At 42.6% G+C, this 27,967-nt stretch overlaps 1 protein-coding gene across 2 annotated transcripts; it reads left to right on the top strand.

The window, feature by feature from the left end:
• The first annotated feature begins 157 nt into the window (after window positions 1–157).
• LOC110502931 (WD repeat domain phosphoinositide-interacting protein 1) lies at window positions 158–20,557 on the top strand. 2 transcript variants are annotated; one of them, XM_036960719.2, is made up of 12 exons: window positions 158–632; window positions 4,081–4,163; window positions 4,624–4,793; window positions 5,037–5,133; window positions 5,409–5,506; window positions 5,754–5,846; window positions 6,242–6,312; window positions 12,684–12,791; window positions 12,968–13,132; window positions 13,217–13,324; window positions 15,393–15,535; window positions 15,824–20,557. In XM_036960719.2, the coding sequence occupies exons 1-12, from the start codon at window positions 556–558 to the stop codon at window positions 15,943–15,945; spliced, it is 1,335 nt and encodes a 444-aa protein (XP_036816614.1). In that variant the 5' UTR covers window positions 158–555; the 3' UTR covers window positions 15,946–20,557. The 2 variants fall into 2 exon arrangements, with proteins under 2 accessions (XP_036816614.1, XP_090073610.1); XM_090217484.1 differs by lacking the exons at window positions 12,684–12,791; window positions 12,968–13,132; window positions 13,217–13,324; window positions 15,393–15,535; window positions 15,824–20,557 and adding an exon at window positions 7,202–8,456 and having other exon boundaries at window positions 188–632.
• The last annotated feature ends 7,410 nt before the right edge of the window (window positions 20,558–27,967 follow it).

Genomic DNA, 27,967 nt, shown 5'->3' with positions numbered 1-27,967 from the left:
GTATGTTTCTGGATGATACACCATGCCTTGTAGACAAAATGACCGAGCAGCACATGCTGTTTGATTAGAGAAGGGCGCTCCTGCTCCTCCCTCCCCGCTTTCAACCGATGACGTAAAAGGCCTTTACCCAGTGCCGCGGTGCAGCATAATCGAATCCACCCAATCATATACATGTTTTGAAAAGGTTGGGCAATCTGAGTGGTGCAGAGGTAGTCTCCAAATTCCAACCAGCCAATAGAAAAGGGCACTAAAGTGACGCATCCAGCCCTCAGCTGTTTTTGTTTTTGTCAGCCTCCTGTTAACTCTAGAAGTTAGGGTTAAAACAGAATACAAGCGCCGTGTTCTAAAATAGAAGAAACAACAAATAATTTTAGTTTCAGGATTCAAGCCATCAATTTCCAATTTGTATAGCATGTAATAACTAATCTAGTTAATCTAGTTAACTAATCTCAAGCGCATACGTGTGTAGAGGAGCTGGGTTTCGGAGTGATCGATCCGAACACAGGCCACTGAACTAGGGCAGTGGAGCAGGACAGGATAATCACTGTGGACGAGATGGAGGAACGGGAGACACCCGACGGTCCGGGAGGGCCTCAAGGCTTGATCAGCGCCTCGTTCAACCAGGACACCACGTAAGCAAGCGCCCTGTCTGCCAACTCGGGCCAGTTCTAGCGTATTCAACTTGTCACACTGTTAGAAGGTTCTTCTTGCATAATCTAGGCAGTAAATCTGTATGCTTCCGTCTAGCTGTAATATGGTCTGTCTGTTGGTCTGTAGCAGATATCTTCATGTATGAATTCTATCTTCTTACCTAACCCACTTGTGCATGTAGTTTATCAATGTTAATACAATTGTCCCACGGTGTCTCAACAACACAGTTCCTAAGTTCTAGGTTAGTACCTTGTGAAGTACGCCAACACACTACGAAGGCTTATAGATACATGGCCAGAAAAAGTATCCAGGCAAGATTTGACCTACAGTAGAGATACTGGTCAGCACAGCAGACTATTGTGCAAATTTGTTTGTTTTTTTGTCTCGGATGATGACACATGCAATGAGTTGTGGAACTGTCATGATTTCTTGAAGCACTAAGGCTATCGCCGCTGCATGCATGGGGCGGTTGGATGAATTGCATTATGACAAAGGGTCTTTGGGTATGGAATCCCATGCTAGGTAACATTATGACAAAGGGTCTTTGGGTATGGAATCCCATGTTAGGTAACATTATGACAAAGGGTCTTTGGGTATGGGATCCCATGTTAGGTAACATTATGACAAAGGGTCTTTGGGTATGGGATCCCATGTTAGGTAACATTATGACAAAGGGTCTTTGGGTATGGGATCCCATGCTAGGTAACATTATGACAAAGGGTCTTTGGGTATGGGATCCCATGTTAGGTAACATTATGACAAAGGGTCTTTGGGTATGGGATCCCATGCTAGGTAACATTATGACAAAGGGTCTTTGGGTATGGAATCCCATGTTAGGTAACATTATGACAAAGGGTCTTTGGGTATGGGATCCCATGCTAGGTAACATTATGACAAAGGGTCTTTGGGTATGGGATCCCATGTTAGGTAACATTATGACAAAGGGTCTTTGGGTATGGGATCCCATGTTAGGTAACATTATGACAAAGGGTCTTTGGGTATGGGATCCCATGCTAGGTAACATTATGACAAAGGGTCTTTGGGTATGGGATCCCATGTTAGGTAACATTATGACAAAGGGTCTTTGGGTATGGGATCCCATGTTAGGTAACATTATGACAAAGGGTCTTTGGGTATGGGATCCCATGCTAGGTAACATTATGACAAAGGGTCTTTGGGTATGGGATCCCATGCTAGGTAACATTATGACAAAGGGTCTTTGGGTATGGGATCCCATGCTAGGTAACATTATGACAAAGGGTCTTTGGGTATGGGAACCCATGCTAGGTAACATTATGACAAAGGGTCTTTGGGTATGGGATCCCATGCTAGGTAACATTATGACAAAGGGTCTTTGGGTATGGAATCCCATGCTAGGTAACATTATGACAAAGGGTCTTTGGGTATGGAATCCCATGCTAGGTAACATTATGACAAAGGGTCTTTGGGTATGGGATCCCATGCTAGGTAACATTATGACAAAGGGTCTTTGGGTATGGAATCCCATGCTAGGTAACATTATGACAAAGGGTCTTTGGGTATGGAATCCCATGCTAGGTAACATTATGACAAAGGGTCTTTGGGTATGGGATCCCATGCTAGGTAACATTATGACAAAGGGTCTTTGGGTATGGGATCCCATGCTAGGTAACATTATGACAAAGGGTCTTTGGGTATGGGATCCCATGCTAGGTAACATTATGACAAAGGGTCTTTGGGTATGGGATCCCATGTTAGGTAACATTATGACAAAGGGTCTTTGGGTATGGGATCCCATGCTAGGTAACATTATGACAAAGGGTCTTTGGGTATGGGATCCCATGTTAGGTAACATTATGACAAAGGGTCTTTGGGTATGGGATCCCATGCTAGGTAACATTATGACAAAGGGTCTTTGGGTATGGGATCCCATGCTAGGTAACATTATGACAAAGGGTCTTTGGGTATGGGATCCCATGCTAGGTAACATTATGACAAAGGGTCTTTGGGTATGGAATCCCATGCTAGGTAACATTATGACAAAGGGTCTTTGGGTATGGGATCCCATGCTAGGTAACATTATGACAAAGGGTCTTTGGGTATGGGATCCCATGTTAGGTAACATTATGAATGTTGGAAGTTGAGTGTGAGTGATAGAGGAGCAGCCAGACACTGTTGAGCTACAGGGCGGTTACAGGTGTAGTAACAGCCAGGTGGTCAAACACACATGTTCATGTTAGATCTCTGCCATTTTCCATCATCCTCAGACATGTTAAGATAAGACAAGCGGCAGTTAGGCTATATGTTGCCTGGGATAGGCCTATATCCCACTGAACCACGCACCTGTTCAACTCTGGGTAGTGGTTGCCCTCACGCACAGATCTAGGATCAGCTCACCCTCCACATAGTGTAACCTAAACCATAAGGGGGAAATGTTAAACTGATATTAGATCAGTGTCTACTCTAGAATGAATATGATCCTATATCTTCCTAGTCCATCCTATTCCACCTGTTGACAGATGCCAGCCCCTCCTTTTCTCTACACAGTATCTCTGTATATGCCCATAGTGTGCTTGATTATCAGGGGTGTTTGAAGTGCCTAGGGTGATCACATGACCCGAGTCAACTCTTGCTGTGTTGACCATACAGCACACGGTGTATCCTTAATTTCCCCCTGACTGCTATATATAGCTCAGTGGGTAGTGAGGCATTTCATGTATCCCCTACATTTCCTGGTAAGCGGAGTGTGTACAAAGGCTCTCCTTAGAAAACATCCTCTGCCTTTAGTGGTCCAATCAGCCTTGGTCCAATCAGCCTTTCCACTCATAAGCGTGTAGTAATTTAAGAATGCACTGAGTAAAGGTAGTAGCTGATACAGGTGTCCCGGTTAGAGAACAAGGATAGGGAGAGAGACTTGTCTCCAATCAAAGATCAATTTAATTTCCATTAATTACTTGTGTGGTTTTGATATTGGACTCACAGATAACAAAAAGATAAATGCTGGATTTTTTTTTTTTTTTACAACTGCCTGAATTGTTTGTCACTCATTCGATTTTATTGTATGGTTTTTCCATTGTTTGTTCATTTAGTTTAAGAGGTATAGCGTACGTAACTCTGTGTTGTTGTATGTGTCGAACTGCTTTGCTTTATCTTGGCCAGGTCGCAGTTGCAAATGAGAACTTGTTCTCAACTAGCTTACCTGGTTAAATAAAGGTGAAATAAAAACAAGGTAGATGATTATTTAGATTATGACACAACAAGTGAACTTCCAGCCTATTTGGTTACATCATATTAACAAACTGTAACCTTCAAGCAAACCTTGAGAGGAGATTATGATGAAACCATTATGGTGGTGTACAACACTACACCCCTATAGTGGATTATTAGACTACACACATAGTGGACACCATCTTGGATGTGTAACAACAGTTGGGTCTCTGTGTGTTTCAGGTCTCTATCAGTGGGCACTAAGTCAGGCTACAGACTCTTCTCTGTCACCTCAGTGGACAAGATGGACTGCATCCATGAAGGAGGTGAGTGAGTGTCCTTATAACCTGTGTGTACTGGTAGCTACAGTTAAACACCTAGCTGGTATCCTAGCACCGGGACAAAACAAACACCCAATAAGCTGTGGTCAGGTCAACTAGCATGGTTGAACAGTATTCTTGTAACCAGAGAACAAGTTGTTCTAAGCTGACATAGCCCTCCCTCTCCCACATATGTAAACAATGGTAGAGAGCAGTGTGTTACACCATAAGCCTGTTCCCAGTAATGCATTCTGCAAGTATTTGACCAGTGTTTCATATCACAGAGAGAGGAAAGTGTGTGATCCTATGAATGTTTTAGTTTGAATGAATGATGGAATGAATGATGCAGTGTGTGTGTGTGTGTGTGTGTGTGTATTCTATGCACAGTGTGTTTTATATTAGCACTTGTATGTGATTTAACCCTTCCCTTCCAACTTCCCTCCCTCTTCCTCCCTCCCTCTCCCAGCGGAGTGTCCAGACGTGTACATTGTGGAGCGGTTGTTCTCCAGCAGTCTGGTGGCGGTGGTCAGTCTCTCCATGCCCCGACGTATGAACGTCTACCACTTCAAAAGGGGAACAGAGATCTGCAACTATAGCTACTCTAACAACATCCTCTCAGTCCGGCTCAACAGACAGGTAATGGACATATTCCAAACCCATTCCTCACCACTACACTATTAGAAAAAGGGTGATATCTAAAATGTTAAAGGGTTCCCCAAAGGACAGCCAAAGAACCCTTTTTTCTAAGACTGTATACTTAGGTCAGATTGAGGCCCCATTCCAATCCAATCTCTCTCACCAATCCTGAGATCAGTTCCCATTCCAAACCTATCCCATCTTCCAGCTCTGCTGCAACGTTTCCCTGTCTGTCCCCTGTAGAGGCTGGTGGTGTGTCTGGAGGAGTCAGTCTACATCCACAACATCAAAGACATGAAGCTGCTGAAGACGCTGCTCAACACGCCCCACAACCCCTCAGGTACTGAATACGGACACAAACACACACACAATTCATCATACCCTCAACTATGCTCAGTTTCTAAACACAGACAACCCCTCCAACCCCTCAGGTACTGAATACGCACACAAACACACACACAATTCGTCATACCCTCAACTATGCTCAGTTTCTAAACACAGACAACCCCTCCAACCCCTCAGGTACTGAATACGCACACATACACACACACACAATTCGTCATACCCTCAACTATGCTCAGTTTCTAAACACAGACAAACCCTCCAACCCGTCAGGTCTCTGTGCCCTCTCTGTGAACCATGGTAACTCCTACCTGGCGTACCCTGGCAGTCAAACCATCGGAGAGATCATGGTCTATGACACCAACAACCTGGTAAGACCTGATATTCAAATGACTTCTGCCACCGCTACTATTCAAACCACTGTCTGCACAGCACAACGCAGGGGGTATTCATGTTGACCCCAATGGCAGCTTGTGGGTTAGCTAGTAGAGTAGTTGGAGAGGTAGTTGAGCTGCCTTAATACTTTTGGGTACATGAAGTACAGTCATTGCATGTCACGGCTGTTGAAGTGGTCACAGGTTGATGATGTTACTAATGTGTGACCTGTGTTTTCCTCAGAGCAAGGTGACGATGATCCCAGCCCATGACAGCCCCCTGGCAGCCCTCACATTCAACGCGTCAGGAACCAAACTCGCCAGTGCCTCCGAGAGGGTGAGTCTGACTGCTCCTTTCTCTCTCTTTCTGGTTGTCTCCGCCTATCTTTCAACTATACCTCTCTCTCTATATATATATATATATACTGAGTGTACACAACATTAGAACACTTACACCTTTTGTCTCACCCATTCACCCTCTGAATGACACACATACACAATGCATTTCTCAACTGTCTCAAGGCTTAAAAATCCTTCTTTAACCTGTCTCCTCCCCTTTCATCTACACTGATTGAAGTGGATTTATCAAGTGGCATCAATAAGGGATCATAGTTTTCACCTGGATTCACCTGGTCAGTCTGTTATGGAAAGAGCAGATGTTCCTAATGTTTTGTGCACTCAGTGTACATCTCTGTCTACGGTTCTGTCTGATCATCTCCTCCTCCAATCCAGGGTACAGTGATCAGAGTGTTCACCATCCCAGAGGGACAGAGGCTGTTTGAGTTCCGTAGAGGGATGAAGAGGTCCGTTTATACCAGACTACAGATACTACATGTGTAGACCGACTACATATACTACAGATACTACATGTGTAGACAGACTACAGATACTACATGGGTAGACAGACTACAGATACTACACGTGTAGACAGACTACAGATACTACAGACACAACAGACACTACAAATGAAATTCAAATTGTCACATGCGCCCGAACAGGTGTAGACCTTACCATGAAACGCTTACTTATAAGCCCTTAACCAACAATGCCATTTTAAGAAAATATTTACTAAATAAACTAATGAAAAAAACATGTAACACAATAAAATAACAATAGCGAGGCTATATACAGGGGCTACCGATACCGAGTCAATGTGGAGGCTATATACAGGGGGTACCGATACCGAGTCAATGTGGAGGCTATATACAGGGGGTACCGATACCGAGTCAATGTGTGTGGGTACAGGTTAGTTGAGGTCATTTGTAGATGTAGGTAAGGGTAGATATTAAACAGTGAGTTGCAGCAGTGTAAAAACAAGGGGGGGAGTCACTACTAAAGGACACCAGTAAGAAGACGAGACTTGCTTGGGCCAAGAAACATGAGCAATGGCCATTAGACCGGTAGAAATCTGTAATTTGGTCTGATGAGTCCAAATTTGAGATTTTTGGTTCCAACCGCCGTGTCTTTGTGAGACGCAGAGTAGGTGAACGGATGATTTCCGCATGTGTGGTTCCCACCAGGAAGCATGGTGGAGGAGGTGTAAGGGTGTGGGGGTGCTTTGCTGGTGACAGTGTTTGTGATTTATTTAGAATTCAAGGCACAATTAACCAGCATGACTACCACATCATTCTGCAGCGATACGCCATCCCATCTGGTTTGCGCTTAGTGGAACTATCATTTGTTTTTCAACAGGACAATGACCCCCAAAACACCTCCAGGCTGTGTAAGGGCTATTTTGCCAAGAAGGAGAGTGATGGAGTGCTGCATCAGATGACCTGGCCTCCACAATCACCCGACCTCAACTCAATTGAGATGGTTTGGGATGAGTTGGACCGCAGTGTGAAGGAAAAGTAGCCAACAAGTGCTCAGCATAAAATAAGGCTGTAATGTAACAAACATTTTAAAACGTCAAGGGTTCTGCATACTTTCCGAATGCACTGATTATAGGGCAGCAGCTTCTAAGGTGCAAGGTTGAGTACCGAATGGTAGCCGGCTAGTGAAGGCAATTTAACAGTCTGATGGCCTTGAGATAGAATATGTTTTTCAGTCTCTCGGTCACAGCTTTGATGCACCTGCACTGACCTTGTCTTCTGGATGATAGTGCGGGGTGAACAGACACTGGCTCGGGTGGTTGATGTCCTTGATGATCTTTTTGATATTCCTGTGACATCGGGTGCTGTAAGTGTCCTGGAGGGCAGGTAGTTTGGCCATGGTGATGCGTTGTGCAGACCGCACTGTCCTTTGGAGAGCCCTGCGGTTGTGGGTGGTGCAGTTGCCGTACCAGGAGGTGATACAGCCCGAAAGGATGCTCTCAATTGTGCATCTGTAAAAGTTTGAGGGTCTTAGGAGCCAAGCCAAATTTCTTCAGCCTTCTTAACCACACTGTCTGTGTGGGTGGACCATTTCAGATGGTCAGTGATGTGAACACAGAGGAACTTGAAGCTTACCACCTTCTCCACTGCAGTCCCGTCGATGTGGATAGGGGGGTGCTCCCTCTGCTGTTTACTGAAGTCCACGATCAGCTCCTTCGTTTTGTTGATATTGAGTATGAGGTTATTTTCCTGGAAATACTCCCCCAGGGCCCTCACCTCCTCCCTGTAGGCTGTCTCGTCATGGGTGAACAGAGAGTACAGGAGGGGGCTGAGCACGCACCCTTGTGTGTCCCCAGTGTTGAGGATCAGTGAAGTGGAGGTGATGTTTCCTATCTTCACCACCTGGGGGCAGCCCGTCAGGAAGTCCTGGACCCAGTTGCACAGGGTGGGGTTCAGACACAGGGCCCCGAGCTTAATGATGGGCTTGGAGGGTACTATGGTGTTGAAGGCTGAGCTATAGTTAATGAACAGCATTTTGACGTAGGTATTCCTCTTGTCCAGATGGGATAGGGCAGTGTGCAGTGCGATGGTGATTGCATCCTCTGTGGGTCTATTGGGGCGGTAAGCAAATTGAAGTGAGTCTAGGGTGTCAGGTAAGGTAGAGGTGAAATTATCCTTAATTAGCCTCTCAAAGTACTTAATGATGAGGCGATGGGGCGATAGTCACTTTGTTCTGTTACCATTTGCTTTCTTGGGTACAGGAACAATGGAGGACATCTTGAAGCAAGTGGGGACTGTAGTGTCTGTGGTATCTTTAGTCTGTCTACGCATGTAGTGTCTGTAATATATGTAGTGCCTGTAGTGTCTGTGTCTGTTGTATCTGTAGTGTCCCCTTCTGAGGGGGAAAAGGCGTTGTCGTGCCTTCTTCACAACTTTCATGGTGTGTTTGGACACTACAGACACTACATGTGTAGACAGACTACAGATACTACAGACACTACTGTTACTAAACTCAGCAAAAAAAGAAACGTCCTCTCACTGTCAACTGTAATTATTTTCAGCAAACTTGTGTAAATATTTGTATGAACAAAACAAGATTCAAAAACTAAGACAGAAACTGAACAAGTTTCACAGACATGTGACTAACAGAAATGTAATAATGTGTCCCTGAACAAAGGGGGGTGGGGTCAAAATCAAAAGTAACAGTCAGTATCTGGTGTGGCCACCAGCTGCATTAAGTACTGCAGTGTATCTCCTCATGGACTGCACCAGATTTGCCAGTTCTTGCTGTGAGATGTTACCCCACTCTTCCACCAAGGCACCTGGAAGTTTCTGGGGGGAATGGCCCTAGCCCTCACTCTCCGATCCAACAGGTCCCAGATGTGCTCAATGGGATTGAGATCCGGGCTCTTCACTGGTCATGGCAGAACACTGACATTCTTGTCTTGCAGGAAATCACGCACAGAACAAGCAGCATGGCTGGTGGCATTGTCATGCTGGAGGGTCCTGTCAGGATGAGTCTGCAGGAAGGGTACCACATGAGGGAGGAGGATGTCTTCCCTGTAATGCACAGCGTTGAGATTGCCTGCCATCTCAGTCCGATGATGCTGTGACACACCGCCCAAGACCATGACGGACCTTCCACCTCCAAATCGATCCCGCTCCAGAGTACATGTCTCTGTAATGCTCATTCCTTCGACGATAAACGCGAATCCGACCATCAGCTCTGGTGAGACAAAACCGCGACTCGTCAGTGAAGAGCACTTTTTGCCAGTCCTGTCTGGTCAAGCGACAGTGGGTTTGTGCCCATAGGCGACGTTGTTGCCGGTGATGTCTGGTGAGGACCTGCCTTATAACAGGCCTACAAGCCCTCAGTCCAGCCTCTTTCAACCTGTTACTGATGGAGAGATTGTGCGTTCCTGGTGTAACTCGGGCAGTTGTTGTTGCCATCCTGTACCTGTCCCACAGGTGTTATGTTCGGATGTACCAATCCTGTGCAGGTGTTGTTCCACGTGGTCTGCCACTGCGAGGACGATCAGCTGTCCGTCCTGTCTCCCTGTAGCGCTGTCTTAGGCGTCTCACAGTACGGACATTGCAATTTATTGCCCTGGCCACATCTGCAGTCCTCATGCATCCTTGCAGCATGCCTAAGGCACGTTCACGCAGATGAGCAAGGACCCTGGGCATCTTTCTTTTGGTGTTATTCAGAGTCAGTAGAAAGGCCTCTTTAGTGTCCGGAGTTCTCATAACTGTGACCTTAATTGCCTTCCGTCTGTAAGCTGTTAGTGTCTTAACGACTGTTCCACAGGTGCATGTTCATTAATTGTTTATAGTTCATTGAACAAGCATGGGAAACCGTGTTTAAACCCTTTACAATGAAGATCTGTGAAGTTATTTGGAGTTTTTACAAATTATCTTTGAAAGACAGGGTCCTGAAAAAGGGACGTTTCTTTTTTTGCTGAGTTTGTGTAGACCGACTACAGATATTGCAGACACTGCAGATATTAGACACTACATATACTACATACACTGCAGATATTACAGAGACTACATGCACTACATATACTACATACAATGCAGATATTACAGAGACTACATGCACTACAGATACTACATACAATGCAGATATTACAGAGACTACATGCACTACAGATACTACATACACTGCAGATATTAGACACTACATATACTACATACACTGCAGATATTACAGAGACTACATGTACTACAGATACTACATACACTGCAGATATTACAGAGACTACATGCACTACAGATACTACATACACTGCAGATATTACAGAGACTACATGCACTACAGATACTACATACACTGCAGATATTACAGAGACTACATGCACTACAGATACTACATACACTGCAGATATTACAGAGACTACATGCACTACAGATACTACATACAATGCAGATATTACAGAGACTACATGCACTACAGATACTACATACACTGCAGATATTACAGAGACTACATGCACTACAGATACTACATACACTGCAGATATTACAGAGACTACATGCACTACATATACTACATACACTGCAGATATTACAGAGACTACATGCACTACAGATACTACATACACTGCAGATATTACAGAGACTACATGCACTACAGATACTACATACAATGCAGATATTACAGAGACTACATGCACTACAGATACTACATACAATGCAGATATTACAGAGACTACATGCACTACAGATACTACATACACTGCAGATATTACAGAGACTACATGCACTACAGATACTACATACACTGCAGATATTACAGAGACTACATGCACTACAGATACTACATACACTGCAGATATTACAGAGACTACATGCACTACAGATACTACATACACTGCAGATATTACAGAGACTACATGCACTACAGATACTACATACACTGCAGATATTACAGAGACTACATACACTACAGATACTACATACACTGCAGATATTACAGAGACTACATGCACTACAGATACTACATACACTGCAGATATTACAGAGACTACATTCACTACAGATACTACATACACTGCAGATATTACAGAGACTACATGCACTACAGATACTACATACAATGCAGATATTACAGAGACTACATACACTACAGATACTACATACACTGCAGATATTACAGAGACTACATGCACTACAGATACTACATACACTGCAGATATTACAGAGACTACATGCACTACAGATACTACATACAATGCAGATATTACAGAGACTACATGCACTACAGATACTACATACAATGCAGATATTACAGAGACTACATGCACTACAGATACTACATACACTGCAGATATTACAGAGACTACATGCACTACAGATACTACATACACTGCAGATATTACAGAGACTACATGCACTACAGATACTACATACACTGCAGATATTACAGAGACTACATGCACTACAGATACTACATACACTGCAGATATTACAGAGACTACATGCACTACATATACTACATACAATGCAGATATTACAGAGACTACATGCACTACAGATACTACATACACTGCAGATATTACAGAGACTACATGCACTACAGATACTACATACAATGCAGATATTACAGAGACTACATATACTACATACACTGCAGATATTACAGAGACTACATGCACTACAGATACTACATACACTGCAGATATTACAGAGACTACATGCACTACAGATACTACATACAATGCAGATATTACAGAGACTACATATACTACATACACTGCAGATATTACAGAGACTACATGCACTACATATACTACATACACTGCAGATATTACAGAGACTACATGCACTACAGATACTACATACACTGCAGATATTACAGAGACTACATGCACTACATATACTACATACAATGCAGATATTACAGAGACTACATGCACTACAGATACTACATACACTGCAGATATTACAGAGACTACATGCACTACAGATACTACATACAATGCAGATATTACAGAGACTACATATACTACATACACTGCAGATATTACAGAGACTACATGCACTACAGATACTACATACACTGCAGATATTACAGAGACTACATGCACTACAGATACTACATACACTGCAGATATTACAGAGACTACATGCACTACAGATACTACATACAATGCAGATATTACAGACACTACATATATTACTGATAATACAGAACAGACACTACATGTGTAGACAGAATACAGATATGACAGACACAGATACGACAGACACAACAGGTACTACATGTGTAGACCGACTACAGAACGATTCCAAGATATTGTAGTGGTAGGTTTGGTATCTTGGGGGGATGATGACTCTTACCATGTGTGTCTGTGTCTCAGGTATGTGAGTATCAGCTCGTTGTCCTTTAGTTCAGACGCACAGTTCCTCTGTGCCTCCAGCAACACAGAGACGGTCCATATCTTCAAACTGGAACAGCACAGCCCCAGGTACTCACTGTTTACTCTCCAGATTTTGTTGTGTTGATCGTCTTACGACTTGTCCCTTTCTGGTCCTCAGTGGCTAGTTGTCAGGTGTGTTCATGTTTTATGTTAGTTTGGTCTCTGTAGTCAGTCAGGAAGAGCAGTGTGATTGACTCCTGCCTGTCTCCTCTGCCTGTCTCTAGTCGAGATGGCGAGTCTCCTACGTGGGGTGCCTACGTGGGGAAGATGTTCACAGCAGCCAGCACCTACCTTCCCTCCCAGGTCTCTGACATGATGCACCAAGACCGGGCCTTTGCCACCGTACGACTCAACATGTTCGGACTCAAGAACGTATGCGCCTTGTCCACGTAAGTTTGTGTGTTTGCGGGGGGATGCAGGGCGGGATGGTGTGTCACTTTATTTTACAGTCCTATTACTTGCTATATTTTCAGGGTTCAGAAGCTACCTCGGCTGCTGGTGGCATCATCAGATGGACATCTCTACATCTATAACATTGACCCACAGGACGGAGGAGAGTGTGTTCTGGTCAGGAAACACAGGTGAGGGACTGGGTTCTGGTCAGGAAACACGGGTGAGGGACTGGATTCTGGTCAGGAAACACGGGTGAGGGACTGGATTCTGGTCAGGAAACACGGGTGAGGGACTGGATTCTGGTCAGGAAACACAGGTGAGGGACTGGACTCTGGTCAGGAAACACAGGTGAGGGACTGGGTTCTGGTCAGGAATCACAGGTGGGGGACTGGGATCTGTGTGTGTGTGAGCCTCAGAGTTGGGGTCAATAACATTTCAATTCCAGTCCATTCAGGAAGCAACATGACATTCCAATTTAATTTCAATGCTTTTCAATGAGGGAAATGTGGAATTTGATTTACTTTCTGAATTGACTGGAATTGAAATGGAACTGACCCCAACCCTGGTGAGCATATGTGTGTGCTTAAGCATGTTTGTACAGTGCCTTGCGAAAGTATTCGGCCCTCTTGAACTTTGCGACCTTTTGCCACATTTCAGGCTTCAAACATAAAGATATAAAACTGTATTTTTTTGTGAAGAATCAACAACAAGTGCGACACAATCATGAAGTGGAACGACATTTATTGGATATTTCAAACTTTTTTAACAAATCAAAAACTGAAATTGGGCGTGCAAAATTATTCAGCCCCCTTAAGTTAATACTTTGTAGCGCCACCTTTTCCTGCGATTACAGCTGTAAGTCGCTTGGGGTGTGTCTATCAGTTTTGCACATCGAGAGACTGAAATTTTTTCCCATTCCTCCTTGCAAAACAGCTCCAGCTCAGTGAGGTTGGATGGAGAGCATTTGTGAACAGCAGTTTTCAGTTCTTTCCACAGATTCTCGATTGGATTCAGGTCTGGACTTTGACTTGGCCATTCTAACACCTGGATATGTTTATTTTTGAACCATTCCATTGTAGATTTTGCTTTATGTTTTGGATCATTGTCTTGTTGGAAGACAAATCTCCGCCCCAGTCTCAGGTCTTTTGCAGACTCCATCAGGTTTTCTTCCAGAATGGTCCTGTATTTGGCTCCATCCATCTTCCCATCAATTTTAACCATCTTCCCTGTCCCTGCTGAAGAAAAGCAGGCCCAAACCATGATGCTGCCACCGCCATGTTTGACAGTGGGGATGGTGTGTTCAGCTGTGTTGCTTTTACGCCAAACATAACGTTTTGCATTGTTGCCAAAAAGTTCAATTTTGTTTTCATCTGACCAGAGCACCTTCTTCCACATGTTTGGTGTGTCTCCCAGGTGGCTTGTGGCAAACTTTAAACAACACTTTTTATGGATATCTTTAAGAAATGGCTTTCTTCTTGCCACTCTTCCATAAATGCCAGATTTGTGCAATATACAACTGATTGTTGTCCTATGGACAGAGTCTCCCACCTCAGCTGTAGATCTCTGCAGTTCATCCAGAGTGATCATGGGCCTCTTGGCTGCATCTCTGATCAGTCTTCTCCTTGTATGAGCTGAAAGTTTAGAGGGACGGCCAGGTCTTGGTAGATTTGCAGTGGTCTGATACTCCTTCCATTTCAATATTATCGCTTGCACAGTGCTCCTTGGGCTGTTTAAAGCTTGGGAAATCTTTTTGTATCCAAATCCGGCTTTAAACTTCTTCACAACAGTATCTCGGACCTGCCTGGTGTGTTCCTTGTTCTTCATGATGCTCTCTGCGCTTTTAACGGACCTCTGAGACTATCACAGTGCAGGTGCATTTATACGGAGACTTGATTACACACAGGTGGATTGTATTTATCATCATTAGTCATTTAGGTCAACATTGGATCATTCAGAGATCCTCACTGAACTTCTGGAGAGAGTTTGCTGCACTGAAAGTAAAGGGGCTGAATAATTTTGCACGCCCAATTTTTCAGTTTTTGATTTGTTAAAAAAGTTTGAAATATCCAATAAATGTCGTTCCACTTCATGATTGTGTCCCACTAGTTGTTGATTCTTCACAAAAAAATACAGTTTTATATCTTTATGTTTGAAGCCTGAAATGTGGCAAAAGGTCGCAAAGTTCAAGGGGGCCGAATACTTTCGCAAGGCACTGTATATGTGCTTGAACTCAGGCTCTCTTTGTGTTTTCTCCAGGCTATTTGAAGGAGATGAGGCGCCACAGGAAGCACAACAGGAAGAGAAGGAGTCAGAGGATGGAAGGTCCCTCCCACCCGGCCCATCATACGCTGCCACTGTGTCCCTCCCCTCGACTGCACCCTCTTCTACCACTCTCACAGGTAATGTGTGTGGTTTGCTTCATGAATGTAGTATGTCTTACCTTGTGTGATTAAGGACTTTTTTCAATCCGTATCACAGAAGTTTAGCTTTACTGCGTGATTGAAATTTAAGGAAATGTTCCCGCTTTAGCGGAAACTGCATCATGATAAATGCTGCATATGTCGGCTCAATTGGAAATTACCTTTGAATGTGTATTGTGGAATCTGTAAATCTTCAGCTTTATAGACTGAATAAAGTCCTTAGTCTGGTGACGTGCCCTGTAATCTCTTCTTCTATCCTCTTCCCAGGCTACTCAGAGGATGGCGGGGCTGAGAAAGGGGATGTGATCCCTGAACATGAGTTTGCCGAGGGACCCGTCTGTCTGGATGATGAGAACGAGTTTCCTCCCGTCAGCAAACAGACCAACTGACCCACCACTTCCCTGGAACCAATCAACTGGAGCCATTCACGCAAGAAGGAAGTATATCAGTGTTAAGAGAACCTCCCCCACCCCATGTCCCCAACGAGCCCATGTCCCCACCGATCAAATGGGAGAAATATAGATGCCAGTGTTGATTGGTTACTCTAATGTGCCATTCAGAAGTAGAGTGTGGCTAGATGGACCCGTCTCTGTACATTGTCTTATACCTGGAACTAAAGGTCAGTATGAATACAATTTAAATCCATTCCCTAACTATCAGAAGGGAAGCAGGTCTGGGCTATGAATTTGTAGCCTTCCTCTAGTCTAATATTAACCAATATTTAACCTGGTTAAAAAGGGACTTTAATATTGAATTGCAATCATATAGAGCTATTGAGAAGTGCTTTTTACTTTTATAATCTGTTTAGTATCATTTAGTGATTTATAACACTGACTGGATAGTGGGGTCCGAGTCGTATTCTGCTGTTTGATGCAGATTGGCTAGAACCCAGTGTAGGGTGGAAGAGGGCAAAGAGGGGCACAGACAGAGTGCGTCTTATCAGTGGGATATAGCTGTGCCACGCCCCGAGAGAGAAGAGGGGGGAGGGAAAGAGGGGGGAGGGAAAGAGAGGGGATGGTGGAATAGAGAAGGAGAGAGACTGCGTTCTATCATATGTCTTGAGGTGATGTTTTTGAACTTATCTCTAGAAAAAAGGTGGGAAGAATAATAAAATACTGATAATGTGAAAAAGTTGATTAATAGTATTGTAGATCCTTATAGGTCCTTTTATTTCACTGATAAAATTATTAACACCATTGACTAAATAATGTTGAATATTGTAAAATTTCAGACATGACGTAGATGTTTTTACTTTGTAAAAAATAATGTTGACTTGTACTAAATATTATTTTGGAATATGAAATTACAATTATTCATCAATGCATAAGACCTACGGTAATTAAGTGAAGGTCTTGGCGCTAAGTGGATTATTATTGTTTGTGTATAATGTGTATGTATATATTATGTGTGTGTGTGTGTGTGTGTGTATAAATACAGTTGAAGTCGGAAGTTTACAAACACTTAGGTTGGAATCATTAAAACTTGTTTTTCAAACACTCCACAAATTTCTTGTTAACAAACTATAGTTTTGGCAAGTCAGCTAGGACATCTACTTTGTGCATGACAAGTTATTTTTCCAACAATTGTTTACAGACAGATTATTTCACTTATAATTCACTGTATCACAATTCCAGTGGGTCAGAAGTTTACATACACTAAGTTGACTGTGCCTTTAAACTGCTTGGAAAATTCCAGAAAATTATATCATGGCTTTAGAAGCTTCTGATAGGCTAATTGACATCATTTGAGTCAATTGGAGGTGTACCTGTGGGTGTATTTCAAGGCCTACCTTCAAACTCAGTGCCTCTTTGCTTGACATCATGGGAAAATCAAAAGAAATCGGCCAAGACCTCAGTCTGGTTCATCCATGGGGAGCAATTTCCAAATGCCTGAAGGTACCACGTTCATCTGTACAAACAATAGTATGCAAGTATAAACACCATGGGACCACGCAGCTGTCATACTACTCAGGAAGGAGAAGCGTTCTGTCTTCTAGAGATGAATGTACTTTGGTGCGAAAAGTGCAAATCAATCCCAGAACAACAGCAAAGGACCTTCTGAAGATGCTGGAGGAAAAAGTTACAAAACTATCTATATTCCCAGTAAAAACGATTCCGAATCGACATTACGTGAAAGGCCGCTCAGCAAGGAAGAAGCCACTGCTCCAAACCCGCCATAAAAAAGCCAGACTACGGTTTGCAAATGCACATGGGGACAAAGATCGTACTTTTTGGAGAAATGTCTGATGAAACAAAAATAGAACTGTTTGGCCATAATGACCATTGTTATGTTTGGAGGACGAAGGGGGAGGATTGCAAGCCGAAGAACACCATCCCAACCGTGAAGCATGGGGGTGGCAGCAATCATGTTGTGGGGGTGCTTTGCTGCAAGAGGGACTGGTACACTAAACAAAATAGATGGCACCATGAGGTAGGAAAATTATGTGGAAATATTGAAGCAACATCTGAAGATAGTCAGGAAGTTAAAGCTTGGTTGCAAATGGTTCTTCCAAATGGGCAATGACCCCAAGCATACTTCCAAAGTTGTGGCAAAATGTCTAAAGGACAATAAAGTCAAGGTATTGGAGTGGCCATCACAAAGCACTGACCTCAAACCTATAGAAAATTTGTGGGCAGAACTGAAAAAGCGTGTGCGAGCAAGGAGGCCTACAAACCTGACTCAGTTACACCAGCTCTGTCAGGAGGAATGGGCCAAAATTCACCCAACTTATTGTGGGAAGCTTGTGGAAGGATACCCGAAATGTTTGACCCAAGTTAAACAATTTAAAGGCAATGCTACCAAATACTAATTGAGTGTATGTACATTTCTGACCCATTGGGAATGTGATGAAAAAAATTCAAGCTGAAATAAATCATTCTCTCTACTATTATTCTGACATTTCACATTCTTAAAATAAAGTGGTGATTCTAAGACATGGAATTTTTACTAGGATTAAATGTCAGGAATTGTGAAAAACTGAGTTTAAATGTATTTGGCTAAGGTGTATGTACATTTCCGACTTCAACTGTATGTGTGTGTGTGTGTGTATGTGTATATATATATATATATATATATATATATATATATATATATATATATACACTCACACACATGTATGTGTGTGTATATATATATACACACACGTGTATATATACACAGTGGGGAGAACAAGTATTTGAAACACTGCCGATTTTGCAGGTTTTCCTACTTACAAAGCATGTAGAGGTCTGTAATTTTTTATCATGGGTACACTTCAACTGTGAGAGACGGAATCTAAAACAAAAATCCAGAAATCACATTTGTATGATTTTTAAGTAATTAATTAGCATTTTATTGCATGACATAAGTATTTGATCACCTACCAACCAGTACGAATTCCGGCTCTTATTTAAGAAGCCCTCCTGTTCTCCACTCGTTACCTGTATAAAAGACACCTGTCCACACACTCAATCAAACAGACTCCAACCTCTCCACAATGGCCAAGACCAGAGCGCAGTGTAAGGACATCAGGGATAAAATTGTAGACCTGCACAAGGCTGGGATCAAATCAAATGTATTTATATAGCCCTTCGTACATCAGCTGATATCTCAAAGTGCTGTACAGAAACCCAGCCTAAAACCCCAAACAGCAAGAAATGCAGGTGTAGAAGCACGGTGGCTAGGAAAAACTCCCTAGAAAGGCCAAAACCTAGGAAGAAACCTAGAGAGGAACCAGGCTATGTGGGGTGGCCAGTCCTCTTCTGGCTGTGCCGGGTGGCGATTATAACAGAACATGGCCAAGATGTAAGATCTCCATGTAAGATCTCACCTTGTGGGGCATCAATGATCATGAGGAAAGTGAGGGATCAGCCCAAAACTACACGGCAGGACCTGGTCAATGACCTAAAGAGAGCTGGGACCACAGTCTCAAAAAAAAACATTAGTAACACACTACGCTGTCATGGATTAGAATCCTGCAGCGCACGCAAGGTCCCCCTGCTCAAGCCAGCGTGTGTCCAGGCTCGTCTGAAGTTTGCCAATGACCATCTGGATGATCCAGAGGAGGAATGGGAGAAGGTCATGTGGTGTGATGATACAAAAATAGAGCTTTTTGGTCTAAACTCCACTCGCTGTGTTTGGAGGAAGAAGAAGGATGAGTACAACCCCAAGAACACCATCCCAACCGTGAAGCATGGAGGTGGAAACATCATTCTTTGGGGATGCTTTTCTGCAAAGGGGACAGGACGACTGCACCGTATTGATGGGAGGATGGATGGGGCCATGTATCGTGAGATGTTGACCAACAACCTCCTTCCCTCAGTAAGAGCATTGAAGATGGGTCGTGGCTGGGTCTTCCAGCATGACAACGACCCGAAACACACAGCCAGGGCAACTAAGGAGTGGCTCCGTAAGAAGCATCTCAAGGTCCTGGAGTGGCCTAGCCAGTCAATCTTTGGAGGGAGCTGAAAGTCCGTATTGCCCAGCGACAGCCCCGAAACCTGAAGGATCTGGAGAAGGTCTGTATGGAGGAGTGGGCCAAAATCCCTGCTGCAGTGTGTGAACCTGGTCAAGAACTACAGGAAATGTATGATCTCTGTAATTGCAAACAAAAGTTTCTGTACCAAATATTAAGTTCTGCTTTTATGATGTATCAAATACTTATGTAATGCAATAAAATGCAAATGAATTACTTAAAAATCATACAATGTGATTTTCTGGATTTTTGTTTTAGATTCTGTCTCTCACATTTGAAGTGTTACCTATGATAAAAATTACAGACCTCTACATGCTTTGTAAGTAGGAAAACCTGCAAAATCGGCAGTGTATCAAATACTTGTTTTCCCCACTGTACATACATACATACATACATACATATTATGTGTGTGTATGTATGTAAACAGTATGCCTATTGTTATTACCTTGTGACTGATTTGCCAAAGGGTGGAGCTTTGAGAACACTAATGTTCTTTTGAAGTTTGATTTAAGACTTTAAACCACAAATTAAAGGGAATGTGAATCAAACAAGTCTCCTGTGTTTCATTTCATTGAAATGTCTCAGGTTAAAGTGAAGTTAACCTTTGAAGAAAGCTCTTTGTCTAATTAAATTAAACCCAGCTATTAGTGGGACAAACTACACTTGTCTTAAGTCAGTGTGTATTGGCAATTTCACCCTACTTATTGCGTTGTCATATACTCCCCACCAGAGAGGAGTATACCCAACCCAGAAGCCTCAGTGGTATTACTGTACAAGAAGTCTGTGTATAGGAAAACACTGTTAATATTGGGAATAATAGTGTGAATATTGTTTTCACTATATATTTGACCTCTTGGTGATGTCATTCGGAAACATAATGTTAACTTTCACTGCTATGCGGATGACACACAGCTGTACATTTCGATGAAACATGTTGAAGCCCCAATATTGCCCACGCTAGAAGCCTGTGTTTCAGACATAAGGAAGTGGATGGCTGCAAATGTTCTACTTTTAAACTCGGACAAAACAGAGATGCTTGTTCTAGGTCCCAAGAAACAAAGAGATCCTGAGTGGGTCGTACCTCATGTTCTATTATGACTAGCTCTGATCGCTCATTAGTGGGTCGTACCTCATGTCCTGTTAGGACTAGCTCTGATCACTCCTTAGTGGGTCGTACCTCATGTCCTTCTATGACTAGCTCTGATCACTCCTTAGTGCAGGGGTGTCAAAGTCAAATGGACGGAGGGCCAAATAAAAAAATCAGCTACAAGACGAGGGCCGGACTGTTCGAATGTTCATTGAAAAATTTTTAAATGACGCATATAGTCTAGTGAACCTAATTGAACCTACTGAAAACCTAACAAATATATTACAATATGATCAGATAAATAAAGCAATATTTTCTTATGGCTCTGTCAGTAATCTTTAATTTTCAACAGACACAAAAGACAAATTTCCTTTATATAAATATCCCCATAACATGAACATTAAATGAAAGAAACCGGTATTCAAGGCACCATCAGTAGACTATATTTTCTATTTTAGCAAAAGTGGGCTAAATTTACTTCAAAGAAAAAACAATAATAGCAATTTTCTATCATCCACTCAACTGAAATATTTTTAAAATATAATTGGATTGAAATACAAAAAAATAAAGTGCAAAAATCTATTAATCAAAAACAACACTTTGTTTAAGGAGAAGTAACATGCAGTGAAAACAAATATTAAATTTTAACTTTTAAACTTGAACTGAGTAAAAACTCTAAATATGTGATTGCACAGTAATGTTCACTTGTTTGAGGTTGAGGGTGATACTTGGTGGTGTCCCATCTTTTCCACAAGTTCATCAATGTTCGGGGTAAGGCTCTGAGCTGAAGAAATCCTCAGAATTGAGTGGAGGTGTTCAGCAGTAAGTCGACTTCTGTGTGATGTTTTGTTCAGGTTCATCAAAGAAAACAGTTGTTCACACAGGTATGTGCTGCCAAACATAGACAACGTTTGAGCAGCCTGGATGCGCAGCTGGGGCATTGTGCCGGGGAGGAAACGGGCGAACTCCGCAGCACCCACTGCCGCATATTTTGCCCTCAGTGCATCATTGCATTGGAGGTCAATCAACTCCATTTGGAGGTTTGGTGGTGAGCTTTCCACGTCAACAGCAAATGGGTTACCGAGCAGTTCCAACCTGCTTTTTTGTGCTTCAAAGTCAGCAAATCGGCGTCGAAAGTCAGCGGCAAGCATACCTATTTTATCAGCCAACTGTGTGCTCGGGAACGCACTGGTAGAGAGCTTCTCTTTCATGGTCTGGCAGCTGGGAAAGTGGCTCAAATTTTCTTTCCGCATCTGCGTCTCCCACAGAGTCAGTTTGGTTTTAAATGCCTTCACTGTACTGTACATATCAGAGATGACACGATCCCGACCCTGCAGCTGCAAGTTTATTGCATTCAGATGACTCGTAATGTCACACAGAAAAGCCATTTCACACAGAAACATTTCGTCTCGGAGTTGTGTTGTGTCTTTCCCTTTGCTGTCCAAGAACAGACAAATCTCCTCACGAAGCTCGAAACATCTTTGAAGCACCTTTCCCTGGCTTAGCCATCGCACCTCTGTGTGATAAGGCAAATCACCATGCTCCGTTTCTAACTCCGTCAGAAATGCCTTGAACTGGCGGTGATTCAAACCTTTGGCTCTGATAAAGTTAACTGTGCGCGTGATGATGCTCATTACATGCTCCATTTTCAAGGCTTTACCGCACAACGCTTCCTGGTGTATGATACAATGATAAGCTGTCAGCTCACCTGTCGCGTTTTCCTCTTGCATCTTTTCCCGTATCTTCGCCACCAGTCCGCTCCTGTGTCCACACATCGCAGGTGCTCCGTCGGTTGTCAAACCCACGAGTTTTTCCCAAGGCAGCTCCATCTCATTTACACATCTTGACACCTCTTCATACAAATCATGCCCCGTAGTTGTGCCATGCATAGGACGTAAAGCCAAAAACTCCTCTGTCACGCTTAGGTTGGAGTCCACTCCGCGGATGAAAATTGACAACTGGGCAATGTCAGAAATGTCGGTGCTCTCATCCACAGCCAAGGAATATGCAATAAAATCTTTTCCCTTTTTCACAAGCTGCTCTTTTAGATTGATGGACAACTGGTCTACTCTCTCGGCAATGGTGTTTCTGCTCAGACTCACATTTAAAAAGAGTTGCCTTTTTTCTGGGCAAACTTCGTCACAAACTTTAATCATGCAGTTTTTGATGAAATCCCCCTCCGTAAATGGCCGGGCTGATTTAGCGATCTCTTCTGCCAAAATAAAACTGGCCTTGACAGCAGCCTGGCCTTGTGATTTGGCTTTTTTGAACAGAGCCTGTCGAGATTTGAGGCCTCGTTTTAATTCCTCTGCCTTTTGTAGCCTTTGTTCCATGTCCATATTCTTGTTTTTGTCCGCGTGTTTCGTTTCATAATGTCGTCTCAGATTATACTCTTTCAGTACCGCCACACTTTCTCCACACAGAAGACACACAGGTTTTCCAGCTACCTTCGTGAACATATACTCCGACTCCCACCTTGTTTGAAACCCCCGGTTCTCAGTATCCACCTTCCGTTTTGCCATTTTTGATGGGTATCTGAAAGTTAATTTTACTGTGATGCTGACGACTGCTGTGCCAATAAATATTGAAATGAAGCAGCCTACTGCTCGGTGCGTCACCTTTGCATTGTGGGAAATGTAGTATTGGTGCGTGTAAAAGATCTGCGGGCTGCCGGCTTGCTGCGGGCCGGTTCTAATAATAAATCAAGATCATCCCAGGGGCCGTAAAAAACCTTCTTGCGGGCCGGATGTGGCCCGCGGGCCTTGACTCTGACATATGTGCCTTAGTGGGTCGTACCTCATGTCCTGTTATGACTAGCTCTGATCACTCCTTAGTGGGTCGTAACTCATGTCCTGTTTGGACTGGATCTGATCACTCCTTAGTGGATCGTACCTCATGTCCTGTTATGACTAGCTCTGATCACTCCTTAGTGGGTCGTAACTCATGTCCTGTTTGGACTAGCTCTGATCACTCCTTAGTGGGTCGTACCTCATGTCCTTCTATGACTAGCTCTGATCACTCCTTAGTGGGTCATACCTCATGTCCTGTTTCTTTGCCATGTAGAAGGTCATCGGTGGCATCGATACTGTCATAGCTTCTGTCTGATGGCGATTCACTCCACCCAGGGAGAGGAGGGTGGGGAATATATCCAGACCCCTAGGAGAAGGGAGAGGGAAGAGAGAGGGAAATGAGGAGAAACAGAGGGTCAACTCTGCACGAATAACTCAAAAGTGTAACCTATTCATCCATCTATCTTGGTAAATGTACCTTAGCAGTTATTTTTAATATACACCTGTGTTTTGTATCTGAGCTGGGTGTAGCTTCAGATATATCTGTACTGTAATGACTATACTGAGCAGGGCAGAGCTGCTGCTGTTGGATGGTACCCTGACAGGCCAGTGAGACACAGTGGGCACCCTGTGCCCCCCATCCCAGGTGGTCCGCTTGGGAGAGCCACCATTTTAGGTTTAGACACACATTCTGCTCACCATTTTAGGTTTACTCACTCATTCTGCTCACCATTTTAGGTTTAGGCACTCATTCTGCTCACCATTTTAGGTTTAGGCACTCATTCTGCTCACCATTTTAGGTTTAGACACACATTCTGCTCACCATTTTAGGTTTAGTCACTCATTCTGCTCACCATTTTAGGTTTAGACACACATTCTGCTCACCATTTTAGGTTTAGACCTTTGTCACAGTCTAGAGCAGTGTTTTGCCAACTGGCGGCCTGTGGGCCTAATTTGTCCAACAGGTGGTTTTATTATCTTTTATAAGCAAAAACAAGTTCATTTCATTTTTAATTGTTGGGTATAAAATACTGTAAAAACACTAGCAAATCAGCCCCAAATGATCTGTTCCAAAGTATTCCCACGCAAATACAAATGTAAGCAAGGTTTGAAATGATTATGTTTTCGTCAAACATTATATCTGTTTGAGCTTCTTGCGGTCAATGTGTAGTCTACAAATGATTTATAATTATGTTCCGGCACACTGACCATCTGCTCAAGAAGAAATCGTCCCGCGGCTGAATCTAGTTGATGATTCTTGGTCTAGAGGCAGCTTTGCTCTGACATGAGAGTACGGAACACCATCTCTGCCTTGGGAATCAGAATGTTGGCATAGACACAGAAAAAAGATTCTGAAATGGGGTCCTGAAAATGAACCGCACGTCCACTTACCAAAACATGTTGACATTTCTGTTCTAATGATCAGGCCTACATTTGTTTAAAACTATGTTCCCTTTGCACTAACCTGTAAACTTCTCACACCATGACCAACATACAACTGTCTCAATGAGTAGGTAGGCTATATCAACAGCTGCAACCCAAGTTACAGTATACGAGGGTTGTCTTCTACTAAATAGCTGTATCTTTTTCCCCGTCACATTTAGATTTTTAAAGGGCATATTTTACCTGTCTGTGTGTATAATATTGAGTGCATGGGAGTTGTATCGCTGCGTTATCCTCCTAAGGTCCAGAGGCTCCCCTCATCAATCTACACAGAATACCCCATAATCACAAAGCAAAAACAGGTTTTTAGACATTTTTTCAAATGTATTAAAAATAAAAAACTGAAATATCACATTTACATAAGTATTCATACCTTTTACTCAGTACTTTGTTGAAGCACCTTTGGCAGCGATTACAGCCTTGAGTCTTCTTGGGTATGACTCTACAAGTTTGGCACACCTGTATTTGGGGAGTTTCTCCCATTCTTCTCTGCAGAACCTCTCAAGCTCTGTCAGGTTGGATGAGGAGCATCACTGCACAGCTTTTTTCAGGTCTTTCCAGAGATGTTCGATCGGGTTCAAGTCTGGGCTCTGGCTGGGCCACTCAAGGAAATTCAGAGACTTTTTCCGAAGCCACTCCTGCGTTGTCTTGGCTGTGTGCTTAGGTCGTTGTCTTGTTGAAAGGTGAACCTTCACCCCAGTCTGAGGTCCTGAGCACTCTGGAGCAGGTTTTCATCAAGAAACTCTCTGCACGCCTCCCGAGTGACGCAGCGGGATGCAGTGTCTTCACCAATAAATTGGTCCACATGGAAAACTAAAGGCATAGAAACCATATATGACTTGCTAATAGGAAATACATGACAGCTTTAAACAACTCTTTTGGATTGACCAATCTAGATATTTTCTTTGTAACTTATTTCCCCCCAAAAATGAGCAATCTTGAGTGAATCCTATTTGAGTCAGAAAATGATGTACATATGAAAGGTAAACTATACAAAACCTTGCAGAGAGCCTATCCAACTGACAATCTTCCATTTGCACACACTATATAGACTTTCTTTTTTTCTATTGTGTTATTGACTGTATACTTGTATTTTCCATGTGTAACTCTGTGTTTGTGTCGAACTGCTTTGCTTTATATTGGCCAGGTCGCAGTTATGAATGAGAACTTGTTCTCAACTAGCCTACCTGGTTAAATAAAGGTGAAATAAAACATAAAATAAAAATAAAACATCTCTTAGAAAAAAATATAAACTCTTGGAACCAAGACTTAAAAAGAACTGATACTGGCTCAAGATGGAGGGCATGTTGGAACATAACGAGATTACAGTTAACGAAAATGTACGTTTTATCCAGTATAAATTAATGTAAGTAATTTATTACAAGAGACAAAATCCACAAATTCTACAGCACAATGGCAGGCCATCATGTATCATGTATTAAGTGTAAACCTAATAATTACTCAATAACCCATGTATTCTGTGGATGTTATAAAGTCCCAAAGTTATGAGCAGGGTGTCAGAAGTATTACAATGTAAATGTACTTTTAATCCTTCTGTCTGCATATTTCAAGACTAGTGCTGAGCAATTAGTGCTTTTGGAGTTCGGTTAGATTATACAAAAAATTATGTTTTCGGTTTTGATCATTTTTCTTAACATGAAATGTTGTGGGTTGAATACTGTAACACAGAATAAAACAATTAATAAAAGTCCCATGTTGGAAGTGACTGCTTGTTACTGTTTATCACTTATTAACCATCATTTATTTACATTACTTTAGGCCTACTTTCATAAAATAAATTTTTAAAAACTGAAAAATAACCGAAATATTGGTTAATGGATCAGCACTATAATCAAGATATGGCATTTGAGGGTGCAGTGACATACCATATGGATTGGATGATACTTTCCTTGTCAATCATAATTAAAACATATACTTAAACTGGAAATCAACCAATCCTCCGTCATACACATTTTTATTATCTAAAAATGTAAAATGCGTGGGCTATGGAAAGGAACAAAATGGTGCAGTTTGAGGCCATGTGGCTTAAAGTGACGCAGGCACTTGTAACGGTTTTCTTGTGTCGAAGGAGGAGCGGACCAAAATGCAGCGTGGTTTCTATTCATGGTTCTTTAATAAAGACTCTACACATGAACAAACTAACAAAACAAGAAACGTGAAAAAAATAAAAAATAATATATATATATATATATATATATATATATATAAAAAAGACTTTTTAAAACCTGCCCTCTCTGGTGCAAACACAGTGACAGGAACAATCACCCACAAAACCCAACACCAAACAGGCCACCTAAATATGGTTCCCAATCAGAGACAATGACTAACACCTGCCTCTGATTGAGAACCATATCAGGCCAAACATAGAAATAGACAAACTAGACATGTAACATAGAATGCCCACTCAGATCACACCCTGACCAAACAAAACATAGAAACATACAAAGCAAACTATGGTCAGGGTGTGACAGCACTGGAGATGTGGGTGTGTGCTAGCTAGTGGGTCTGGGCAGGTGTGATGTAGTTGATGTTTGTATAATGTTGTCGTTTGTATGTGTATGTTTTGTGTTGTTTATAAAATACCCGATAAAATCTTGAAACAACAAATAAAAGATTCA

The sequence above is a fragment of the Oncorhynchus mykiss genome, chromosome 23, assembly GCF_057628025.1.
Source record: "Oncorhynchus mykiss isolate SJ-2025 chromosome 23, ASM5762802v1, whole genome shotgun sequence".
Taxonomy (NCBI): Eukaryota; Metazoa; Chordata; class Actinopteri; order Salmoniformes; family Salmonidae; genus Oncorhynchus; species Oncorhynchus mykiss.
Note: the sequence above shows the minus strand (reverse complement) of the source record. Positions and strands in the feature narration are given on the sequence as shown.